This window comes from Corvus kubaryi, unplaced genomic scaffold, assembly GCF_017639235.1.
Source record: "Corvus kubaryi isolate FWS band 111438036 unplaced genomic scaffold, C.kubaryi_AGA036_p1.0 37384, whole genome shotgun sequence".
In the NCBI taxonomy this organism is placed as follows: Eukaryota; Metazoa; Chordata; class Aves; order Passeriformes; family Corvidae; genus Corvus; species Corvus kubaryi.
The window spans coordinates 4540100-4558955 of NW_024581126.1; the positions used below are offsets into that span (position 1 = coordinate 4540100).

At 37.4% G+C, this 18856-nt stretch overlaps 1 protein-coding gene across 3 annotated transcripts in view; it reads left to right on the forward strand.

The window, feature by feature from the left end:
* The window catches only part of LGR4 (leucine rich repeat containing G protein-coupled receptor 4), a 75333-nt gene that overhangs the window by 44313 nt on the left and 12164 nt on the right, over positions 1-18856 (forward strand). For 2 of the 3 annotated variants that reach the window (XM_042035672.1, XM_042035675.1), the window contains exons 3-9: positions 4636-4707; positions 6150-6221; positions 15452-15667; positions 16318-16389; positions 17804-17872; positions 18462-18533; positions 18620-18691. In XM_042035672.1, coding sequence (XP_041891606.1) covers positions 4636-4707; positions 6150-6221; positions 15452-15667; positions 16318-16389; positions 17804-17872; positions 18462-18533; positions 18620-18691 — 645 coding nt within the window. The remainder of the gene's footprint in view (positions 1-4635; positions 4708-6149; positions 6222-15451; positions 15668-16317; positions 16390-17803; positions 17873-18461; positions 18534-18619; positions 18692-18856) is intronic. The other variant, XM_042035673.1, reaches the window with a different exon arrangement.

An 18856-nucleotide genomic window follows, 5' to 3' on the forward strand; every position in this document is an offset into this window, starting at 1 on the left:
AGATAGTAGAATACTTCAATGTAAGACAGCACAAAAAGTAGAGTTTGCAAAACTACAGGTGGAGAAGTAGTGGAATGTTTTCCAGTGGGATGAAAATAGGTATGTAAAAGTTGGATAGCTATAAGAAATTGTTGGCTGGGCAGAGGGACAGTGATGGATATGGAAGGTTCAGGCTTGACTAAACCTTGAAATACTTGAGTCTTGGGTCTTAAGACAAAGCAGCTAATGTAGAAATAAAAATAATAAATCAGGTGTTTTATTATGACATCAGGATTTCAGCCTGTGTCACTATTTGAATTTTATCTGTGAAGAAAGCAGCCATTATATTTTTATCGGAGACAAGATAGACAAAAGGTTAGAAGCATCCCAGAATACCACCAAGAGGAAAAGAGAAACCAACCCAAAATCCACAGCAAAAGCATTTTCTGTATGAGCACAAGACCTTCAGATGGAGAGAAGGAGATGAAACTCTTTGCTCAAGTATCCTGAGGTTAACTACCATCTGGGATGCAAGACAAAGAGAGAGGTTTCCAAGAAGTTTTATTGCGTCCTGTCATAATGAGAGTGATGGTTTTAATTGTTACAGGCAAAAATGTATCCTTGGGACACCCTCCCTGATTTTTGGAGTGACACCAGTGATTAACTTGGCTCGGTTAACATGCAGCTGGGTTGCCAGATGCATAATTGCAAAAGTTTTAATTTCCCAAAAGAGAGAAAACAGTATTAGCTGCAGTTTCAGTGCAAGAAACTAGGCTTGCTGTGTACTCTGGGAATGAGACACCATGAAAGGCTAGTCTTAAGGTGTCCTCCACATCTGGAGATTATTTACTGTGTCACTTAAAATAATGATTAAAGGGTATTGCTCATGTCTGTATGACAGGCTAGCAGAAGTATTTTGTTCTCTGTGTGTCCTACTCTGTTTCCTGCTGTGCTGAAATTGATTCTGTAATTTGAATTTGTCCAAATTTACCATTAAAACACTCAATTTTTATTTTTAAAGTAAATACAGAAGACTACAACATTCAATGCTAAGCAATTACAAGATTGCCCACCTAGAAGAAAGGTACATACTGTAGCCATACATTACAGCCATGACTCCACTGCAGAAACCTTCAAGGTTTAACTCAGATGCACTTATTCCAGATACCTGCAGTCCTTGGCAGAGTCTCCAAACAAGGGGAGTCAGGATTGAGTTAGCAGAAAAACTCATGGTGTATCAGTGTGATACACATTTTCCTTCCACTTCAGATGATGCCTACTGCTGTGTCTGTGCCTTGAGAAGTAAGAGATAGCAAATAAAGTTTTTCTGTGGCCTTATAGCATGGCAGGACACTTTACAATTGTCTGTTTAATTAAGTTTTTACTGTCTTTGTGGGTGAATCTCTTTTGCAGCCTGCTGCCTTTTGGAAAGAGCTCTAATTAATGGTGATGTACCTTGGCTCATTGGAAACAGATGGACTTTCTGACCAGGTCTCTGTAATCATTTCCACTCAGAATGAAGGGAGGGATGGGTACTCCCTTGACGGTGTAAATAGAGGGCTGCCTCAGGTGCTGCTTTGTGGCAATTTGAAGTTGTCCCACCATAGAGCCGAAATTTCCAGGGCTGCTCTCAAGCAGGATAGTGGCTCTTGCTGTAAGGAGATGAAAGTTGTGTCCTTTCTGTTGTGCTATCATTTTGGCCTTGGTAAAGCTGTGATTTCCCTTAGCCCATTTACCGTGTGCATGAGAGAGAGAGAAACAGATGCTTTTAAAATATTTAGTAATAAATATTTTTAAGACTTGCTGTAAGAAAGTAGTGTGGAAAACCTGACTGGATGATTTCAATGACATCTTAATTTATAATGCTGTATGTGTGCTATACTGTATGCTATTAATTTTTCAATTCTCTCTTTAAAATGAACCTGGTTATGTAAAGAGAAACGTTTCCATCCTTCCAGCTGCTGCATGCTGCTGCAGAGGGAAGCATGTTGAAAGCAGTGTGTGATATACTGATCTTTGCCTGCTTGAGAGCTGCAGTTGGAACCTCCTCACAAGCGGCTCCCCAAGGCTAGGATGTGAATGATAAATATGTATTTGGCAAACTGATTAGTAAAGCCTTTGTGCACTTCCTGGAACACTGCCAGATGGTGGAGAAATGGAAATGTAATTGATTGCAAGGGTTGGGTTTTTTCTGTTGGTTGGTTGCAAAAAGGCTGAAGAAGCAGGAGTTGCCTAGAGGAAGGTAAAGTCCTACTATTTGAAGTCACACAAGTCTTGCTCTGGCTCAGCTGTGATTTGTTTCCAGTGCTCTTTAGGTTGTTGTTAGTGACATTCAGGTTGGGGGAGACTATGCAACTGTATTTAGCTTAGCCTTTTTAAAGCTAAAGTAATCTCCAGCCTCTTTGGGAGAGGGAGCAGATGCCTGACAAGCCACACACACACTAGATTAATTGGGAACCTTGGCTGAGCTGCAGCCAGAGCTGCCTGACACATTTACCAGGGTTGCCACTCCTTGAATTGTGTAATATGTAATCATAGTAGTGTTTGTATGCAAAATGATTCGGTGCTACAACCTTGGTTAAATTTTGTTTGATTTAAGGATTTGTGTTATGCTGTTTCAAACACATTTTAACATAAACGGGTTTTGCAGATTACAGCTCTCTGTCTCTACAGCTCTCTGCTGTAGAGACTCAGCATGTTTCATCAGTACTTCTTTCTGTTTACAGTGAACTTCTTAGGAAATTGTTACAAAGCAAGACATGAAGTATTGCAAACATCCCTCCACATCCCCCCAGATAAAGTTAATAAAGTTGATTTAGACAGCTACAGACAACAAAATGAATTTTAGGAGAATGTTTAGTTGCCGTCTGGAAACTTCCATTAATGTTAAAAATTCAAAGTATTTGAAAAATCATGTCCCTGAAATTCTGAGGTTGCTTGTAGACAGGAGATTTCAAGAATAAGCTTACACAGATTATTTTTATTTTTCTTCTAGTTTCAGAGCTGTTTGATTATACACAAATGATGCAGACAAACTTTCTCAGCAGTCAGCAGATATGGGAGTTTTTTCAAGCATGCTTGTAGTGATGTCAGAGCCATAGCAATTGGGGGGTGTGTGAACATACCAGGACTAAAAACCAATGTCTGCCTTAACAAGCAAGAGTAACACAGTTTTCTAAGAACAAGTAGTATCTTTTGCTGTCATCTTCTTGTTCATGAAAGTGTTCTTGTCCTCCCTTGGTTTATAAATATAGCCATCTGCATTTGAGAAATGGGTTTAATAAAGGTAACTAGCATCCTCTCTATCAGGCAGTGTTTTATTAAGTCACTAATTCTGTTGCAAGCAGATTTATGTAAGCATTAAATGTAGTTAGAGACGAAGATAAAAATGTAATAACATTGCTATGTTCTGGCAAGCTGATACTTTAGATGTTGCTCTTGTTATTTCCTTTGTTTGCCTCTTTGAAATAATATTTTCCCTTTACTGTGTCTGGCTTGCTTCACAGTGCCCTGTAACAGCAGAGGTGGGTTTCGATATTATGTAACCTTTGTTAAAGCACATTGATTGTTTTTTAATTATTACCACTTACTGGATTATACATAGTATTTCCATGGATGATTTCATTGCACAACCTTGTCCAACATTGCTTTTGCTTAGCTTGGATATGAAACCAAGTCTGAAAGCAAATACTGTGGCTAAAATTTCAGCATCTTTTGTCAGTTATGGATTACCAGGTGTTTTGCATTATTGTCTTTACCCTTGATAAAATACAGCTATTAGCAGCTCAACCAAGGCTGGACTGCACAGTATCTGCTGGTCAGGGGAGAGGTAAAACGTTAAAGAAAAAAAGAAGAGTGGGGGAAAGGGGAATGTGCTGTTTGGAAGCAGCTGTTTTGACTGCTGTTTCTGCTTTCCTGCTTTGTATTCTGCAGCATCTCCTGTCTTTATTACTTTTAATATCATGGTGATTTTCATAATTTACTTTCTGTTAATGTCTAGCAGTCCAAATTTAACCAACCACATTCTGAGAGTGTGTATGGCCGTTCCATTTCTCTCTGCCCCAAAAGAATTTCCTTTCCTGAAAAGTTCCTCCAAATAGCTGACCAAAAAAATGAAATATTACCAATATTATGTCTTGGTCATATCAGCAGGTGTCCTGTCAACTGTCAGCACTGAGTGAACATACCACTTGCTTGTGAATATTGTTTTCATATGTGGGATTCCCATAGAGACTTCTGCTGCTTTGCTGTAGCATCTAGCTATTTTTATTTTAACTTCATACTTGCTTTAGAAACTGCTGTATAGGTTAAAAATATGTGGGTACCAGAGCATGTGTTTCAGTGGAGCAATGCTGAAAGCCAGAGGATTGTGTTGGTAAATGCACTTTCAAACCTAGTACCATGAGAAGGTTCTTCATGATTCTAGGGTATGTTTTTTCTAGCACATTTGCAGAAGAGGCTGAGTAATGCATTCTCATTGTTATAAATGTACAGTAAGTAAAATAACTGCAAACTTGGAAGATTGTGAATGTAGCATAATTGAATGCAAAATGCATAATTACTTGCAAAATTCGATATAGGAGTGATTTTCCTAGTTAGGTGGTTGTAGAAGTACTGTATTTTGTGACTGAAATTATTATTGCAATTTTTTTCCAGGCGACTGGCTGGCAATGACCTTAGTTTTATCCATCCAAAGGCCTTGTCCGGTTTGAAAGAACTCAAAGTTCTGTAAGTAATTGGGTTTTACAGCTTCATAGCTGGTTGTATGCTTTCTTAGTGCACAGCCAGACTGTTTACTGGTAGGCTGGAGGGAATTTTTTTGCCCTCTGTCCTCCTAAAGTATAGCTCTCTTACTTATTTTCTTTTTTTTTTCCTTACAAAACCTGCTGGATATGGTTAAGATGACAGTGATGAACTTGACTAAACTATAATTATTGCATTTTATTAGAACACTTACTTGTTTCTGAAGTGTATCTTGTAGCAGAAGAATCAGAGGAAAAATCCTAAAAAGGACATGTAAGCTTTTGTTGTTTTCCACCCCTTCCAGCATACTCTGTCAGGTGCCCTGACGTTATCAGGTAGTACTAGTGCTTAGAGATTTAATACACTGAATTATTCCCTTCTGGTGATAGAAAAAGTTGCTATAGTTTGATGCTTCTCTAAGTGAAAATGGCTTACTATTAAAAAAATATTTTATTTTTCTTTCTGAGATAAGAATTTTTATGGCAATTATTTTTCCATAGCTAAGGATAAAAAAAGCTTCCTTGTTGTTTGGGGTTATAAAAACCTCTCTTCAAAAACTGTAGCATTTCTGATGTTGTAAATATTTCCAAATGCTAGCAGGGTAATAGGTAGTTAATTAAAGACATACTTTAAAAAAATAGCAGACCTTGAGGTTTTAAAGAGAAAAACACAGGCATTATAAACAGGGTGCAGATTAGGGAACTGCCCTTCTGCAGGACTATTTATATGATATTTTGTAAATTGAATGCAAAGTGTCAAAGCTCTTGAAGGCATATGCATTGCAATACTCAGCACCAGAGGTGCCTGAAATTCCAGCAGTTCTTGGAAAAATTTGAAACTTGGGTCTTAATTAACAGTTAACTTTCTTGTCTACTTGAATTTTTACCCTAGTATGCACCAAAACCATATAAGGTCACTTACATTCTCTTTATGAAAGAACTCAATGACCTACATTGACCTATAAGAGAATTTTGAAGAAACTGACAACAGTATAGCTTAATTCAGCTTGGCCCAAAGGTGCTTTCGATGTGAGCACACCTTGTAAATTAGATTGTTAATGCACTGTGTATTGATGTGATTTTAGGAAAAATTAGAGGTTTGTGTGTTTTCTAGCATGTATAAGATAATTCCACAAGAAAACAGAAAAAATCATCTCTTGTATCAAATTTGTCCTAGTGTTACATTGTTTAACCTCTTCATCAAGTTCCCAAGAGAATCTCAGCATATTGTGTCAGAGCTTGTTCTCTGTGAATTAATGCTGTTAAGGAATGAGTTGTAAATGAAACCGAAAGAGACCATTTTATTGTTTCATTGTTGCCTTTGGGTATCTGGGAAACCATAACAGGACTATGGGCTTTTCTGTTACCTCTACCACTGATAAAGATGATTGTCAAATTCTACTTTATTAACACAGTGGATTTTTACAGAACCCTACAGAACAATCAGCTGAAGACTGTACCTAATGAGGCCATCAGAGGATTAAGTGGCTTGCAGTCCTTGTAAGTTTCCTTACTTTGCTTTTGATTTTGGATTGTTCTCCAAGGTCCACTTTCAGTCACTCTGTACCCCTTTGCTTCATTCTATAGAGTTATGAAGTACAATAACATATGTGTAATAATGTACCTGGAGTTTCTGAAAGTGTAATTGCAACTGAAACAAAGTTTCACAATTAAAATTCATAAGGAATTTTATTTGTTGTCTTTGCTGGAGTGACCCAAATGCAAGCTCTTTCAAAACTCAAACACCAGGTACTAGATTGCTGTATGAATGCAGTGGTGGTGTAGTTAAACTGTAATTCCTCTTTGCACATCCTGAGGTATTTAAGCAATTCTGAAATGTTGTGCAAAAATGAACGATGCCCAAGTCTTTTGTATCCAGAGGAGGAAAAGGGGTTTCTGTGAAGAAGTATTACTTGAGACCTGCATGGTACTGGTTTTACAGGAAGATGTTGAAATCTCACACACAGTTATGAATACCTCAGCCATTATTGCTAGTTGCACACCAGGTATTTCATATGTGTTTATACTATCTCATGGCTTATTATGTTTTATAAAGCATCTTAATCAGACCATAATAAATACAGCTCTCAAGGTGGTAGATGCCTATCACTGTGAGGAGGAGGTGGGAAGGGCTGCACAATTTTTCTGCCTTCCCACTTACCTCCAGAGAGAGAGAGAGGATAAATTATCTATTCTCTCTGTGCCAAAATTCAGGTTTCTGGCCCAAGATCCTGTTTCTTTCGGTGTTGTATCAGATTATGGATTTTTGGAAAAAAATTAGTTTTGCAGAATAGATTTGCAAACTACTGCACAGCTTTTGCAAAGGTGCTTTTCTGCATTTCCTAAGCTTGGATCTTGGCCCTACTTCTCATAGCTGCTTGGATTTTCCAGTAAGCAGTGAATTTAATTTAGTCCATGTTTCACTCTTTTTTTAGCGTGAGTGTAGAAAAGAAAATACCTTGGTCTTGGTGCAAATACTATGCATTGTAATAAAAGCCCTTCAAATTACATGGTATGAATAAACCTTTAGTAATTATTTGAAACAAACCAAAAACTTCTTCCTGGCTTCCAGCATTTCTTTGATGCCAAAAAGAGAAACTGCTTTAATAAAAATGTTTGTCTACAAATCATCTATTTCATTTTCAGTGAACATTCTTTTTTCTCTACATATTGACAGTAATGTTTGTTCTCTAATTAAAGTTTAAAATAGTAACTCTCCAGTTGCTGGAGATGATAATTTGATGGTAGTTTTACGTGCAAAAGGGAAGGAACAAAATTTAAGGGAAAAATAATGAATGTATAAATTAAGCCATCATCCGTCTTTTTTTTTTTTTTTAATTCATATTTTTTTTTTATATTTTTGGAAAGACGACTATGTTAGAGCCATTTTTAAAAAAGCAAACATTTTAGTTTTGAAAAAAATAGTAGGATGATTATGTTAGATTGTATAATGTAATAATTAAAACTGCTTGACTAAAACATCCTTACAATTAAAATATAATACTAACAATTTAAAACATGGTGAGATTTCCCTTTCGAGGAGCTTCGTTGTTCAAGAGCAAATGATAAACTGTATCAAGTTTAGGATGGTGAAAAAGGAGGAAATTAGGTTAGTAAGTAGTAGCAACCTGCTTGTTACTTCTTTTTCTGTGGAAAACCCAGCCGTGATTTCCAGATAATTGTTGGAAATATGGTGGGCAAATCCAGTCTGGAAGTCACTGGTATCAGAATCACAGACAATTCTGAGTTGAAAGGATCATTGAATCCAGGTCTTGAGTGAATGGTCCACACTTGATTGAACTAATGACCTTGGTGTTATTTAACCACCTGAGCTAATCTGAAGCTCAGGAAGATTTTATCATGGGCTTTTTTTTTTCCATCCACTGATGTGAATCAGCCTGTGGTTTTCCCGCTCTGTTCCTGAGAATGATATCTGTCTGCATTGCAAGACCACTGTAATTTGTTAGAATGGGCAGGAATTTGAGAATAAATTGGGTTTTGAGACAAGTGTAGTGAGAAATGTGAAGCATTTTTTCTGTGCAGTTTCTTTACTATACCAGAATGCATTTCTGTGACTTCAATGAATTTAAGGAAAACTTTGTTAGCATTACTCATGCATAATTACACTGATTATGCATGTCCCCTAGTAATGCAGATAGCACCTTTTGGCAAAGGAATATAAGAGGGGTCCTCTGAATTTTGTGTCTCAACATGGAAACATAAGTATCAGCATCCTGCTTTATTGTATTAAAAAACCATAAAGAGTGATTTATTCCCCTCCCTAAGAAATTTGTGTGGATTCAAAACTCCCAAGTTGCTGTGAGCTTCTTTTAAAACAAATTACTCATTGCAGAATATATGTTAGAAAACCTGCTTCTACTCTTTTATATAATCTCCAACCCAAACCTGCAAGTTTAAGCATTACTGAACTGACCCTCTTTTGGCAGTTTCCCAGTTTGCTCTGAAGTATGGTTTAGAGAGATTTTTTCTTGGTGAAGGCACAAATTACTTCCTCATAAGACTTTATAGTATATTGATAATAATTTCATTTGAAACTCCTTTACAACTGCTTTTTTTTTCTTAATGTGCTCCATAGGAAGACAGTTGCCACAATGTGGTATGTATTAACAAGCTCAGTAAACATACCTCAGTGGAAATAAAGAAGATGGTTATAGGAGCTTCATGATCTGTAGTGTTTATATTACAGCTGGTGAGTAGCCAGCCTGGTTCAGAATACTAAATGACAACTCTTTGTTTTCTGTTTGCATAGAATGTTTTTCCCAGCTCTGGCTTCCAAAAGAGAGTTATAATAAATAGGGTTCTTTATATGGAGGTGAAATTTAGTAAAATTAAGGAGTTTTGCTGAGTGGAAGCTTGCTATGTAGCACCCCAGAAAAGTTTATCTGGCAGGATGTATGCTCACATTGCAAGATGCTGTGATAGGTGGGACTGTGGGATGGCTCTACCAAGGGAGAAGCCACTGTTTGTCCAGCTTGTGCCCGCCTCATTTGGTAGCAGAAAAACCTGACAAAGAGCTTCACAAATGTAAACAATAGTCCTGATGCATTTCAACTAATGCAAAGCATCGATAACATGTTTTCATTATTATAAGGCCATGAAGTGGTGTACTTTGTATTTTAGATCTGGAAATGGTGAAGTTTATGGGCAATCCAAGGGTCATACAGAGAACCAGAGGCAGAGTAGCACAGCAGTGTGCTGCTGAGCAACGTGTGTGAAGATGCTCCCTGGGAGCAACTGGGAAGCCATTAAAGAAAGTCACTCCTTTAAATGCTTTGGTGTATTTGACTGTGATGACTTATTTTGGTAACACTGTTTATTCTGAGCTTTGACTCAGAATCTGGGGATTTGTAAAATGGGTCTGTAAACTACAGCAATTTTTAAGGTTGCTCTGATTTACCACAGAAATCCAGCTATGTAGGAATTTTAAGTCATAGCACAGAATAGTCTAGTACAATCCCCAGTGTATGACAAATATTGGAATTACAGTATTTAAACAAAGACTTCCAGCTGCTTTACAAAGGAAAACTTTATTCCACTTGAATTAAAAACCCAAAAACCTAATTGCCACTGTGCACTTGCCATCAAATCCAGGAGTCTTTTGAAAGCCTGTCAATATCTGCTAATGTATTGCGTGTGATTTATTATAACTGTAGTTCTACTGTCCCAGCACATGTGCACACATGTCCACATGCAGGGAATATTAGGGCATTCTGCAGCAACAGTTCAAAGCACTGCATTTTAGCTGTTCTGCCAGATTACCAAATTGTGGGATTTGGGATCATGACAGTGTGATACTCAGCTGTGATAGCTCCTGACTTTCTTGTGTGGGTGTTCACCTGAGCTGCAGGGGTGTCTTCAGCAGTCATTTTCTGCAGTAGCTGGTGGCAGTTCTGGCTCCCTGAACAGCCCAGTCTGCTCACAGCAGGATCATAACCGGTTTTTCAATCTGCTTTCCTATCTTAGGAGGCTGGAGCAGGCTTGAGGCAGGATAAGCAGGAGGCATGAATGTGCTGAACTGGGATGGGATAATATTTTCTGGGAGTGGGAATCATCTTGGCCCAGGCAGGAAAGACTACGGTCCTAATGTAGAACTGAAAGTAATGAGAGCAGACTCATGCTTTGCAGGGTAAAAATGTATGGTAAAAGCATGAGGACAGAGAATAGAGGCATATTTCAGTCAGAACACATTTAAAATATGTGCTGTAGCACGTATCAGCTACAGTCTTGCATTTCTAGCTTTTTTGTATTTTAGGAAGGATTCCTTATACAGATCAAGTTAATATCTGTATTTTTTTAAAAAAATCAAATCTAGAAACATTCTGCTGGTAATGAAACTGCCCAGTTTTAAGCCATAGTTCATGTTGGTGACAGTTTCAGTAACGTAAACCATAAATGCAAAATGTGTCAGAAGGGAAGATCCCTGAATTTGGAGAGAACAACGCAAACATAATCTCCTATAAAAAAATACAGTTCTGTTCTATTTCTGCTATTTTCTTCTTGAAGAGTGCCTTAGGGCTCCCGTTGATAATTTTGTTATTCTGCATTATAGAGTTTGGACAATACTGTAGGGACAATAGCGTCTGGGAGGCTGTGGAAGGTGTTCATCAACAGCAATGACTAGATGAAGTTAAGAAGCTTTAAATGGTTTTATATGTAGTATGCACCCCTAACCATGGCAGGTGTCTTTTTAGCTAAGCAACTTTTAATGGCTTGTCTTCAGAGATTTTCTAGTTTCCTGCTTTGCTGTTGTTAAGGGGTTAAAGGGGATTAGCCCTCAAATTTAGTCTGTGTTAAAATATGGGATTAATCAGAATGGGAATGGAAGAAATTGATGTATTTTCTCTTTAACCTGCAAAAGCAATACAGACTTAAATACACTGGATATGTTTTTCTTCCATGAATATTTAGAGTTAAGAATGTATAAGAGCTCTTCTGGGCATATCTGATTGTGCTGAAAAATTTATACTGCTTTGTATACTTCACATACTTGCTGAATGACAAGAGTTGTATTTTTCTATGCCATCTTTACCTTTAGAAACTGTTCTGGTTTTCTTGAAAGTGAGGTATGGTTTCTTGCGAACTTCAGGAATTTCTGGGAGTATTGTAGCTTTTTTAATATTTTTTTAAACTGTCTGGGCTTGCTTAAGGAATTGCTAAGTTTAAATAAAATCAGGGAATTATTTAGAAATTGAATGATCAAAAATTTAAATGCAATGATGAAAGTTAAACAGCTTGTAGGCAAAATTAGCTGAATCCTCTGTGGGTAATTTGCAGCAAACTGTGACCTCTGACTGGTACCATCTTGAACATTTAGATGGAAGAAACAGATGTGCTGGCACATCAGTACTGGTGATTGAAATAGCTTTGGCATGTATCATTAGTTTCTGAGGGCTGCTGTAAATTTGTCTTTGAATAAAGCAAATCCTTATATTGATGTTCTCAATATATAATGCACAGAGAGCCACTGCTTGGTACAGTGAGCAAACTCTCAGAGTGTTTTAAAGTACCTCTGTTAACATGGGTTATTGCCTCCCATTGTAGCAGGATTTCCATGGTAGCAGGCTTATCGGTACTCAACTTCAAGACGTAAAAATCTACTCCACTGTTATTGGAGTGATTTCTTTGTGGTTTTTGAAGGAGCACTTTAAAGAGCAAAGTTCTTTAATGATTGCCATTGAGCAGAAGTGGTTTAACACAAGGGCTGGGAGTGATTTGCCTTTTATTAACATCGGCAGTAAACTCCTGCTGTACAAGGCTGTTAATTAGGCTATTAGTACAAGGCTGTTAAAATTTCCCAGTCGCTGAAGCCTGGAAGACTGCCTGTGGTCACAGATGAGAGCTAGTGAGGCTGGGAGGCTGGTCCTGGAGGTCTCTCAGATGTTACCTGTTGGGGATGCAGGCTGTAGGGCAGTTACCCTGAGTAGTGTGTGTGTACATTTGTACGTAAAATTTCATTTATATGTGTGTGTTAGACTTGGAACTTCTATTCATTTGAACTGAGGTAGGCGTTCTTTTTAGTTCTGGTTTCCTTAAAGCAAAGTCAATTGTCTGCAGACCTTGCTATGTTCCTGTTTTAAAAATATATCTAATACTGATGTAAGAGCTGCTGAATGTTTAGGTTTCTATCATCTTCCTGCTCTTTTCTTCTTCTGGAGTTGGTGCTTGTGTGAGGAAGGAACCTGAGAAGTAATAGAAGTGAAGATGACAGCTCAACAAGTGAGCTCTTAATTTATAGACTAAAATGTAAAGGTCTCTCACAAGCCAGTGCCTATAAGAAAGCTGGAATTGGAGTAGCTTCTGAAAGATTAAGGTACATGCTGCAAGCTCTAGTTTGAAGAATATACTCTTATCTTTAACAATATAATGGAAAAACACAGTCTTTGTACAAAGTCCAGTCCAAGCAAAGAATATTGCTTGTTCTTTGTTAGTTATTGGAGCTAGGGAATATTCCCTTATCTACCTTAAAGAAAAGTTGTTGTCCTTAATCGTTAATATTTTGTGAAGGTTGTCAAGTATTTTAGGTTTGCTTTTCAGTTGTTTCACTAAGTGCTTTTTTATGTGCATTTCACACTAAATAGGAGTGTTTCAGTTGTGTTTTGTGCATTCAGTATCATGTGTATAAGCTTGAACTGTTTGAAAGGGGAAAAAAAAATAACCATGGTATATTAAGCTCTTGGGAGAAATGAAAGAACACAAAAAACTGTGCATGAGGCAAAAATGGCCAAATAACTTCAAAATATCTCTTTCACTTTCCAAACCTCTTGCTCAATGTCAGTGGTGGGTGGTGTTGTTCTTTCCCCCTCATCTTTCCTGCTGTGGACTGGAGAAAATGAACACAGCAGATTGGATGGCTGTGGACAGTCATCAGTTTAAAGTACGGTTACTTCGGTACTCGATCCACCCGTTCTGGGAGACAGAGGTCTTGACAAAGCAAACTAAAAATTCAGGGTCTGACATCATCTCCATGACCATCTTTGTTCTCCCTGGCTGAGTTCAACTCCCTCATTGTGTGCATCCATCCTTCCTATGTTCACCTCCTTCTTTAAGTATGGGAGAGGAGGAGCGGGACATGCATCATTTTTGTGTGCTTGTGTTTTCCAAAAGTCTCCTAGAATAAATGGAATTTAGCAAGGCGCCAGTGGAAGTACAAATGGACTAGATGAGTAGGCACAATGATTGAGGCCTGTCTCTTGAGTATGCTGCTTCTGTTTAAAAAACCCAAACCAACCCCTTCCCCCCAAAAAAATCCTCAGAAAAAAAGAGGGTGGGAGGGGAAGGGAGAAATTAGAAGACTCAGATATGTTTATTGCATTGGGAAATAATTCTTTGATCTTCAGGGAGCTGTGTAAATTTAGGAGAGAAGAAAGGTAATTTCTAGTGGCTTTTTTTTCCTGAAGCAGAGCCTCAGGCTTTCTTCCTCTCTCCCCCCTGCCTCTTTGTTTTCCTCCTTTATTATCATCAGACTTTAGTTTCTCTGAAATGTTCTAGTCTCAGTGCAGCCTAAGAGCATTCAAATAGAGTATCATACACACCTGTCAGACCATGGGCAAATGATAAGGGGATGCCAGTATATGAACCATAGGAATTACCTCTTTGATGTAATGACACCTCAATCATCTTAGGAGAGAACTTTGGCTGCAGACAATCTTGTAAGTTCCCACTTGTAATAGTATATTTGTTGCTTAATTTGATGTATTTTTGGACTTTTTATTACATGGAAACTCAACCGATGACTTTTTTCATAATAATTTGAAGTATGCAAACCACATGCATCACAACAGCAAACCTCTGTTTTAAGGAAAAAGATTAAGCCTGTTAAATTTGTGATCAGGCTTGTCTTCTCCATTAATTTTTGGTCAGGGTTGTCTTCTCCCTTGGAATTCTGCATGTCCTTTAAGTGTTGGGATCCAGATCTGTTGTGACTGGGGACAAATGCAGCAAAGTCACTTGGTCCACACTGCCTGCCCAGAGAAGAACAAGATGAATGGCTGGAGGATATTACTTCTGAAACTAACCCAGATGGACTTTCAAGAGCATATCTGATCATGGCTTTAGAAAACAGGGAGTGCTAACATAATTCCAGAGCTGTGCTGATTTGTATCTTAATGAGCATCCATGTTAATGGAGGAGGGTATATGTATCCTGTCTCTCCCTGCATGGCAGCAGCACCGTGCACCATGGCTGGTACAGGAGTAATTTCAAATCAGTTGTGCAAGGTGCTTTCTTTTGTGTTTGCAGTGAAGTCACCATGGTTCAGCTGTATGTTGGCCTAGAGAAGACAGCCTTTAGGTCAGAGAACAGTCAAATATTGCCCATTGCTCTCTGCCCTATGTCTTCTCAGACCCATTAAAGTCCATTTTTTTAATTTCATGGACTATCACTGCTTTATGGATGTTTTGCTTCTTCCCGGGATATTGAATAACCTAGATATGTCCCCTTGTCCCATCTTGGTTACTGCAAAAATTAACCCTGTCATGGCTGGAACCAGGACAGTTACTATATCTAATTTTGCAATTGGTATTCATTTAGGGAAGAAGTATGATGGCAAATCCAGTGCTGACATGCTATTTTGCATTTCGTTGTGGAGAATGTTAGAAAAGATCAGGTGCAAGAGAGCAATCAGTTTTAGTTGAGATGTTTTATTTGTTGGGATAATTCATAACTCTGACTTTGTTACTTTGTTCACAAACAGTTTTTAATAATCTTATTCTCCAAAGTAGTTGCTTAGTTACTGTATAGCAGTACCACAAAACAAAGCATACAACAGTATACGATGCTATCAACAAGGTAGATGTAGGGATAATCTGTTCAAATGAGTAAATGCCTCTGCAATCTTAGATATGCTGTCAAGCTGCTGTTTTAAAGACTTGTTGCAGTGTTAGAAGCTAGGGGTTTTGTTGGGAGATGCCTTACAGAGTTATCAATTCATTTTGGTTAGGTGATTATAAGTATATCAATTTGTTAAAATATTTTATTAAAAATATTTGAAAAGTTTATTATGGAACTTTATTTTAAGAGCTCTTCATTTGCCTTGAAAGAGTTTTCATGCATCTTTCAATAAAACTTCAAACTTTGCAGTATTGAATTATTTCGGTGAAAGATATATAAGCTTAAAAAAAAGTGTTCACAAGTAGTAGGACTTCAACTGGTATTGTTGCTGATCTGTAGTTTGTGAGTTTGTTACATTAATTCTTTCTGTTTTAATATAGGCGTTTAGATGCTAACCATATTACTGCCATACCAGAAGACAGTTTTGAGGGTCTTGTGCAGCTGCGTCACCTTTGGTTGGATGACAACAGTTTGACGGAAGTTCCCATCTATCCGCTCAGCAATCTTCCCTCTCTGCAAGCCTTAACGCTGGCTCTCAACAAAATAACACACATTCCTGACTATGCATTTACAAACCTTTCAAGTCTTGTTGTTCTGTGAGTATTGTATTTCATAGGTCACTTTGCTTTTCTCCTCAGTAACAGTTTTGATTAATCTAGGGTGGCATGGAAAATGGTTTTTTTGCTATGTTTTAGCTCAGTTGACTAGTAACAGCCTCTACTGCCAACATGACATGATACCATGTATATTAGAGAACCCACTGAAGGTTTGCTGAAGACTTTCTCCTAAAAAAAAATCACATGGGCTATGGGTAGTGAGATTTGATTTCTGACATCTCCTTATATAATGAATATTTCAAAACAATGGTTGTCAGAGAAAGCTTTCAGAGATACTAAATGAAGAAAAATTTCTTTGTTTTATCTGAAACCTGTTTCTTTGTAGTCTTAAAAATCTCCAAGGAATAGTGTCAAAAATTAGTTTGATTTCTGTGTTTACATAATATTTTTATCCCATTTCTGAATAGTGATTAAAGATTTAAAATAAGTTGTCTTGACTGCAGGCAATCTATTATGTTTCCATATGAGGGTGAAATACTCCGTCTGGATGTGAAAGATATTCTTCTGTGTAATCCACCCCATACAATGGTTTTTTTCCTACACTACTTAACTCTCTTGATTTCATAGAAATACCTGTTAATTTGTTAACTTATATTAAATCATTCACTTGTTTTGGTTTTGCTTTTCAGACATCTTCATAATAATAAAATAAAATCTATAGGAAAGCACTGTTTTGATGGATTAGACAACCTTGAAACCTTGTAAGTATGTTTCTTAAAATAATTAGTAGTCAGTGTTTGTCTCATTCTCAGCTTAATCAAGGTTGCCATACTGGTATGAAGAAAGTTTTGCAAATCAGGCGTATGTGCACTGTGCAATACATGCCACTGACACTTTGATCCAGCTCAGGTTTCAGAACTGAAGGCTGGTATCAGTGCACTGCTCCACCAAAAACTAATTAACCACGTTGAGAAGCAGGTAAATATTAGCCTGGGTGAAATGTCATGCTGGATGATGCGGCTCCAATGTTCCTGTCCCTGGTCTAGCTGGTGTATCTTTGCGTAGCACTCTGCTGAGTCAGGTGGATAGATCACAAGTGTTTGAGTGGCCCCATGAGTGATAAGGGACAAATACTTGTTGCTCAGATTTCCTGTAGGGCTAAACATAGATAGGATACATTGCCAAAGCTGTTGTGCGACAACAGGAGGTTTCCGAGAGGGCCTCAGAGGGCTGTTGCTCTAGTGCTCCTTGTCCTTAAACTCCAGAGTGCCTCACTGGCAAGGAATGGCTTTCAGCTGCTTGGGTTACACTTCCCATTTCCCTTCAGCTCAATCAGTGAATGTCTAATAAGCAGTATCTCCCTCAGGAATGCATTTTTTTTTAATGCTTTGGAGAATGCTAAATAAGTGAAACTAATGAAGGAGGGCAAGAGCAAGCCAGTGACAACCTCTTAACATGAGGAGCTTGGGTGAATTCAGAAATGCTGCTTACTTCATCTTGTCATCCTCTTACAACTTCAATTAAGTAATGAGGTGCTGTGTAAATAGATACAGCTGATGTAAGACTCTGAAAATATTTTTTGCCCTTTATAAAGAAACCCTTTTGCAGAGGTCCTGGCATAACTGCTCGAATAGTGACAAGTTAACTGAGAATTCAACACATCCCCATCACCGATGTGTCATGAGGTTTCTCTGTGCTTCTAATCACTATTTATAATTGGTTTTGCTGCAAGGCCTGCTTTTACATAATGGCTTATTTACTGTTTGTTTTATAAAACCTGGACAAAATGTATTCTTAGTAAGATGATAATGAAGAGTAGTCATTTGTATCTACTTTTTAAAAAAATCTTTGAAATCATAGTTCATTTCTGTGTAAATTCTGTTGAAGAAAAACTGTGAGGTATTGAAAAATACTGAGCTTTGCTGTAAGGAAATACTATTTGACTTAATATGAATAATCCTCTGGGTAATATTACATATCTTACCTAAGTTACTAGCTGGTTATAAAGCATGTAAAACATCAGAAGACTAAATCTAAGTTGGAGTTATTCTATGGCATAGTTAAAGGTGTTCTGAGAATGTTTCTCTTTCATTGGACTGTCTTAAACAAAAATTATTTTGACAATTCATGGCTACTGTTAAAAATTTTATAATATTCTTGCTTTGGTTCTTCTAGGGATTTAAATTATAATAACATGGTAGAGTTCCCTGAAGCCATAAAAGCACTTCCAAGTCTAAAGGAGTTGTGAGTATTACTTATTCTCCCTTTTTACCAGCTTTCTTTCTTCCTTTCCATAAATAAAAAGGGGGAAAAAATATCCTGGATTTAAGAATGCTTGTCTCATTATGCAGGAGCCTAAATCAGGCTAAGTTATGTTAAGTGAAGCTATAATTTAAAAGAAAATATAATCATCATCTAGAGAGGGCATGTGTTGCAAATTATTTTGGAGTTACATAAGCAGGCAATTTATTCAGGAGAATCATTAGCATAGATCTTAATCATGAGATGGTTTTGGCCTCCAGTAGCAGATTAAGGACTCATTGATCATACATACTTTCCTTGTCCCCTCCTTAAGAGATGAGTAAGAAAAGTGAAAGTACAGCATCATGCTTGGTCAAAATAATTTCTTTCAAATGAAATATTTTCAGTTTAGTTGATGTGCAGTAGACAGAAATCATATCTTTGAAGTTATTCCTACAGTTTGACCTAGTCCTATTGCAATCCTGGTTATGGCAGGATTGGGAACTGCGTAGATGTGAAGAAAATGACTACTGATTGAATTTGCTGGCAGTATAGTTTTAAATGTTGGGTTTTTCTTTGCTAATATCTTTAGGGGATTTCACAGTAACTACATTTCCGTGATTCCTGATGGTGCATTTGCAGGAAACCCCCTTCTAAGAACGATGTAAGTAATTTTCATCCATCTATTTTCAGCCTTTAGCAGACAGTGACTCTAAGAACAACCACTGAAATGTGTTTTTCATTTCCCAGACATTTGTATGATAATCCTTTGTCTTTCGTGGGGAACTCAGCATTTCAGAATCTGTCAGATCTGCATTCCCTGTAAGTACCTTCTTGACAATACTGTACAATAAATGGGTATGTAACATTGTGGCTAAAACTCAAAATAAATAAATTCTCTGACTCCCTCTTATGTTAGAGTGGTGTTTTTGTAGTAAGTTTTAATAAATTTTATTATTGTCGGGAATATCTAGTTTCTTAAGAAGC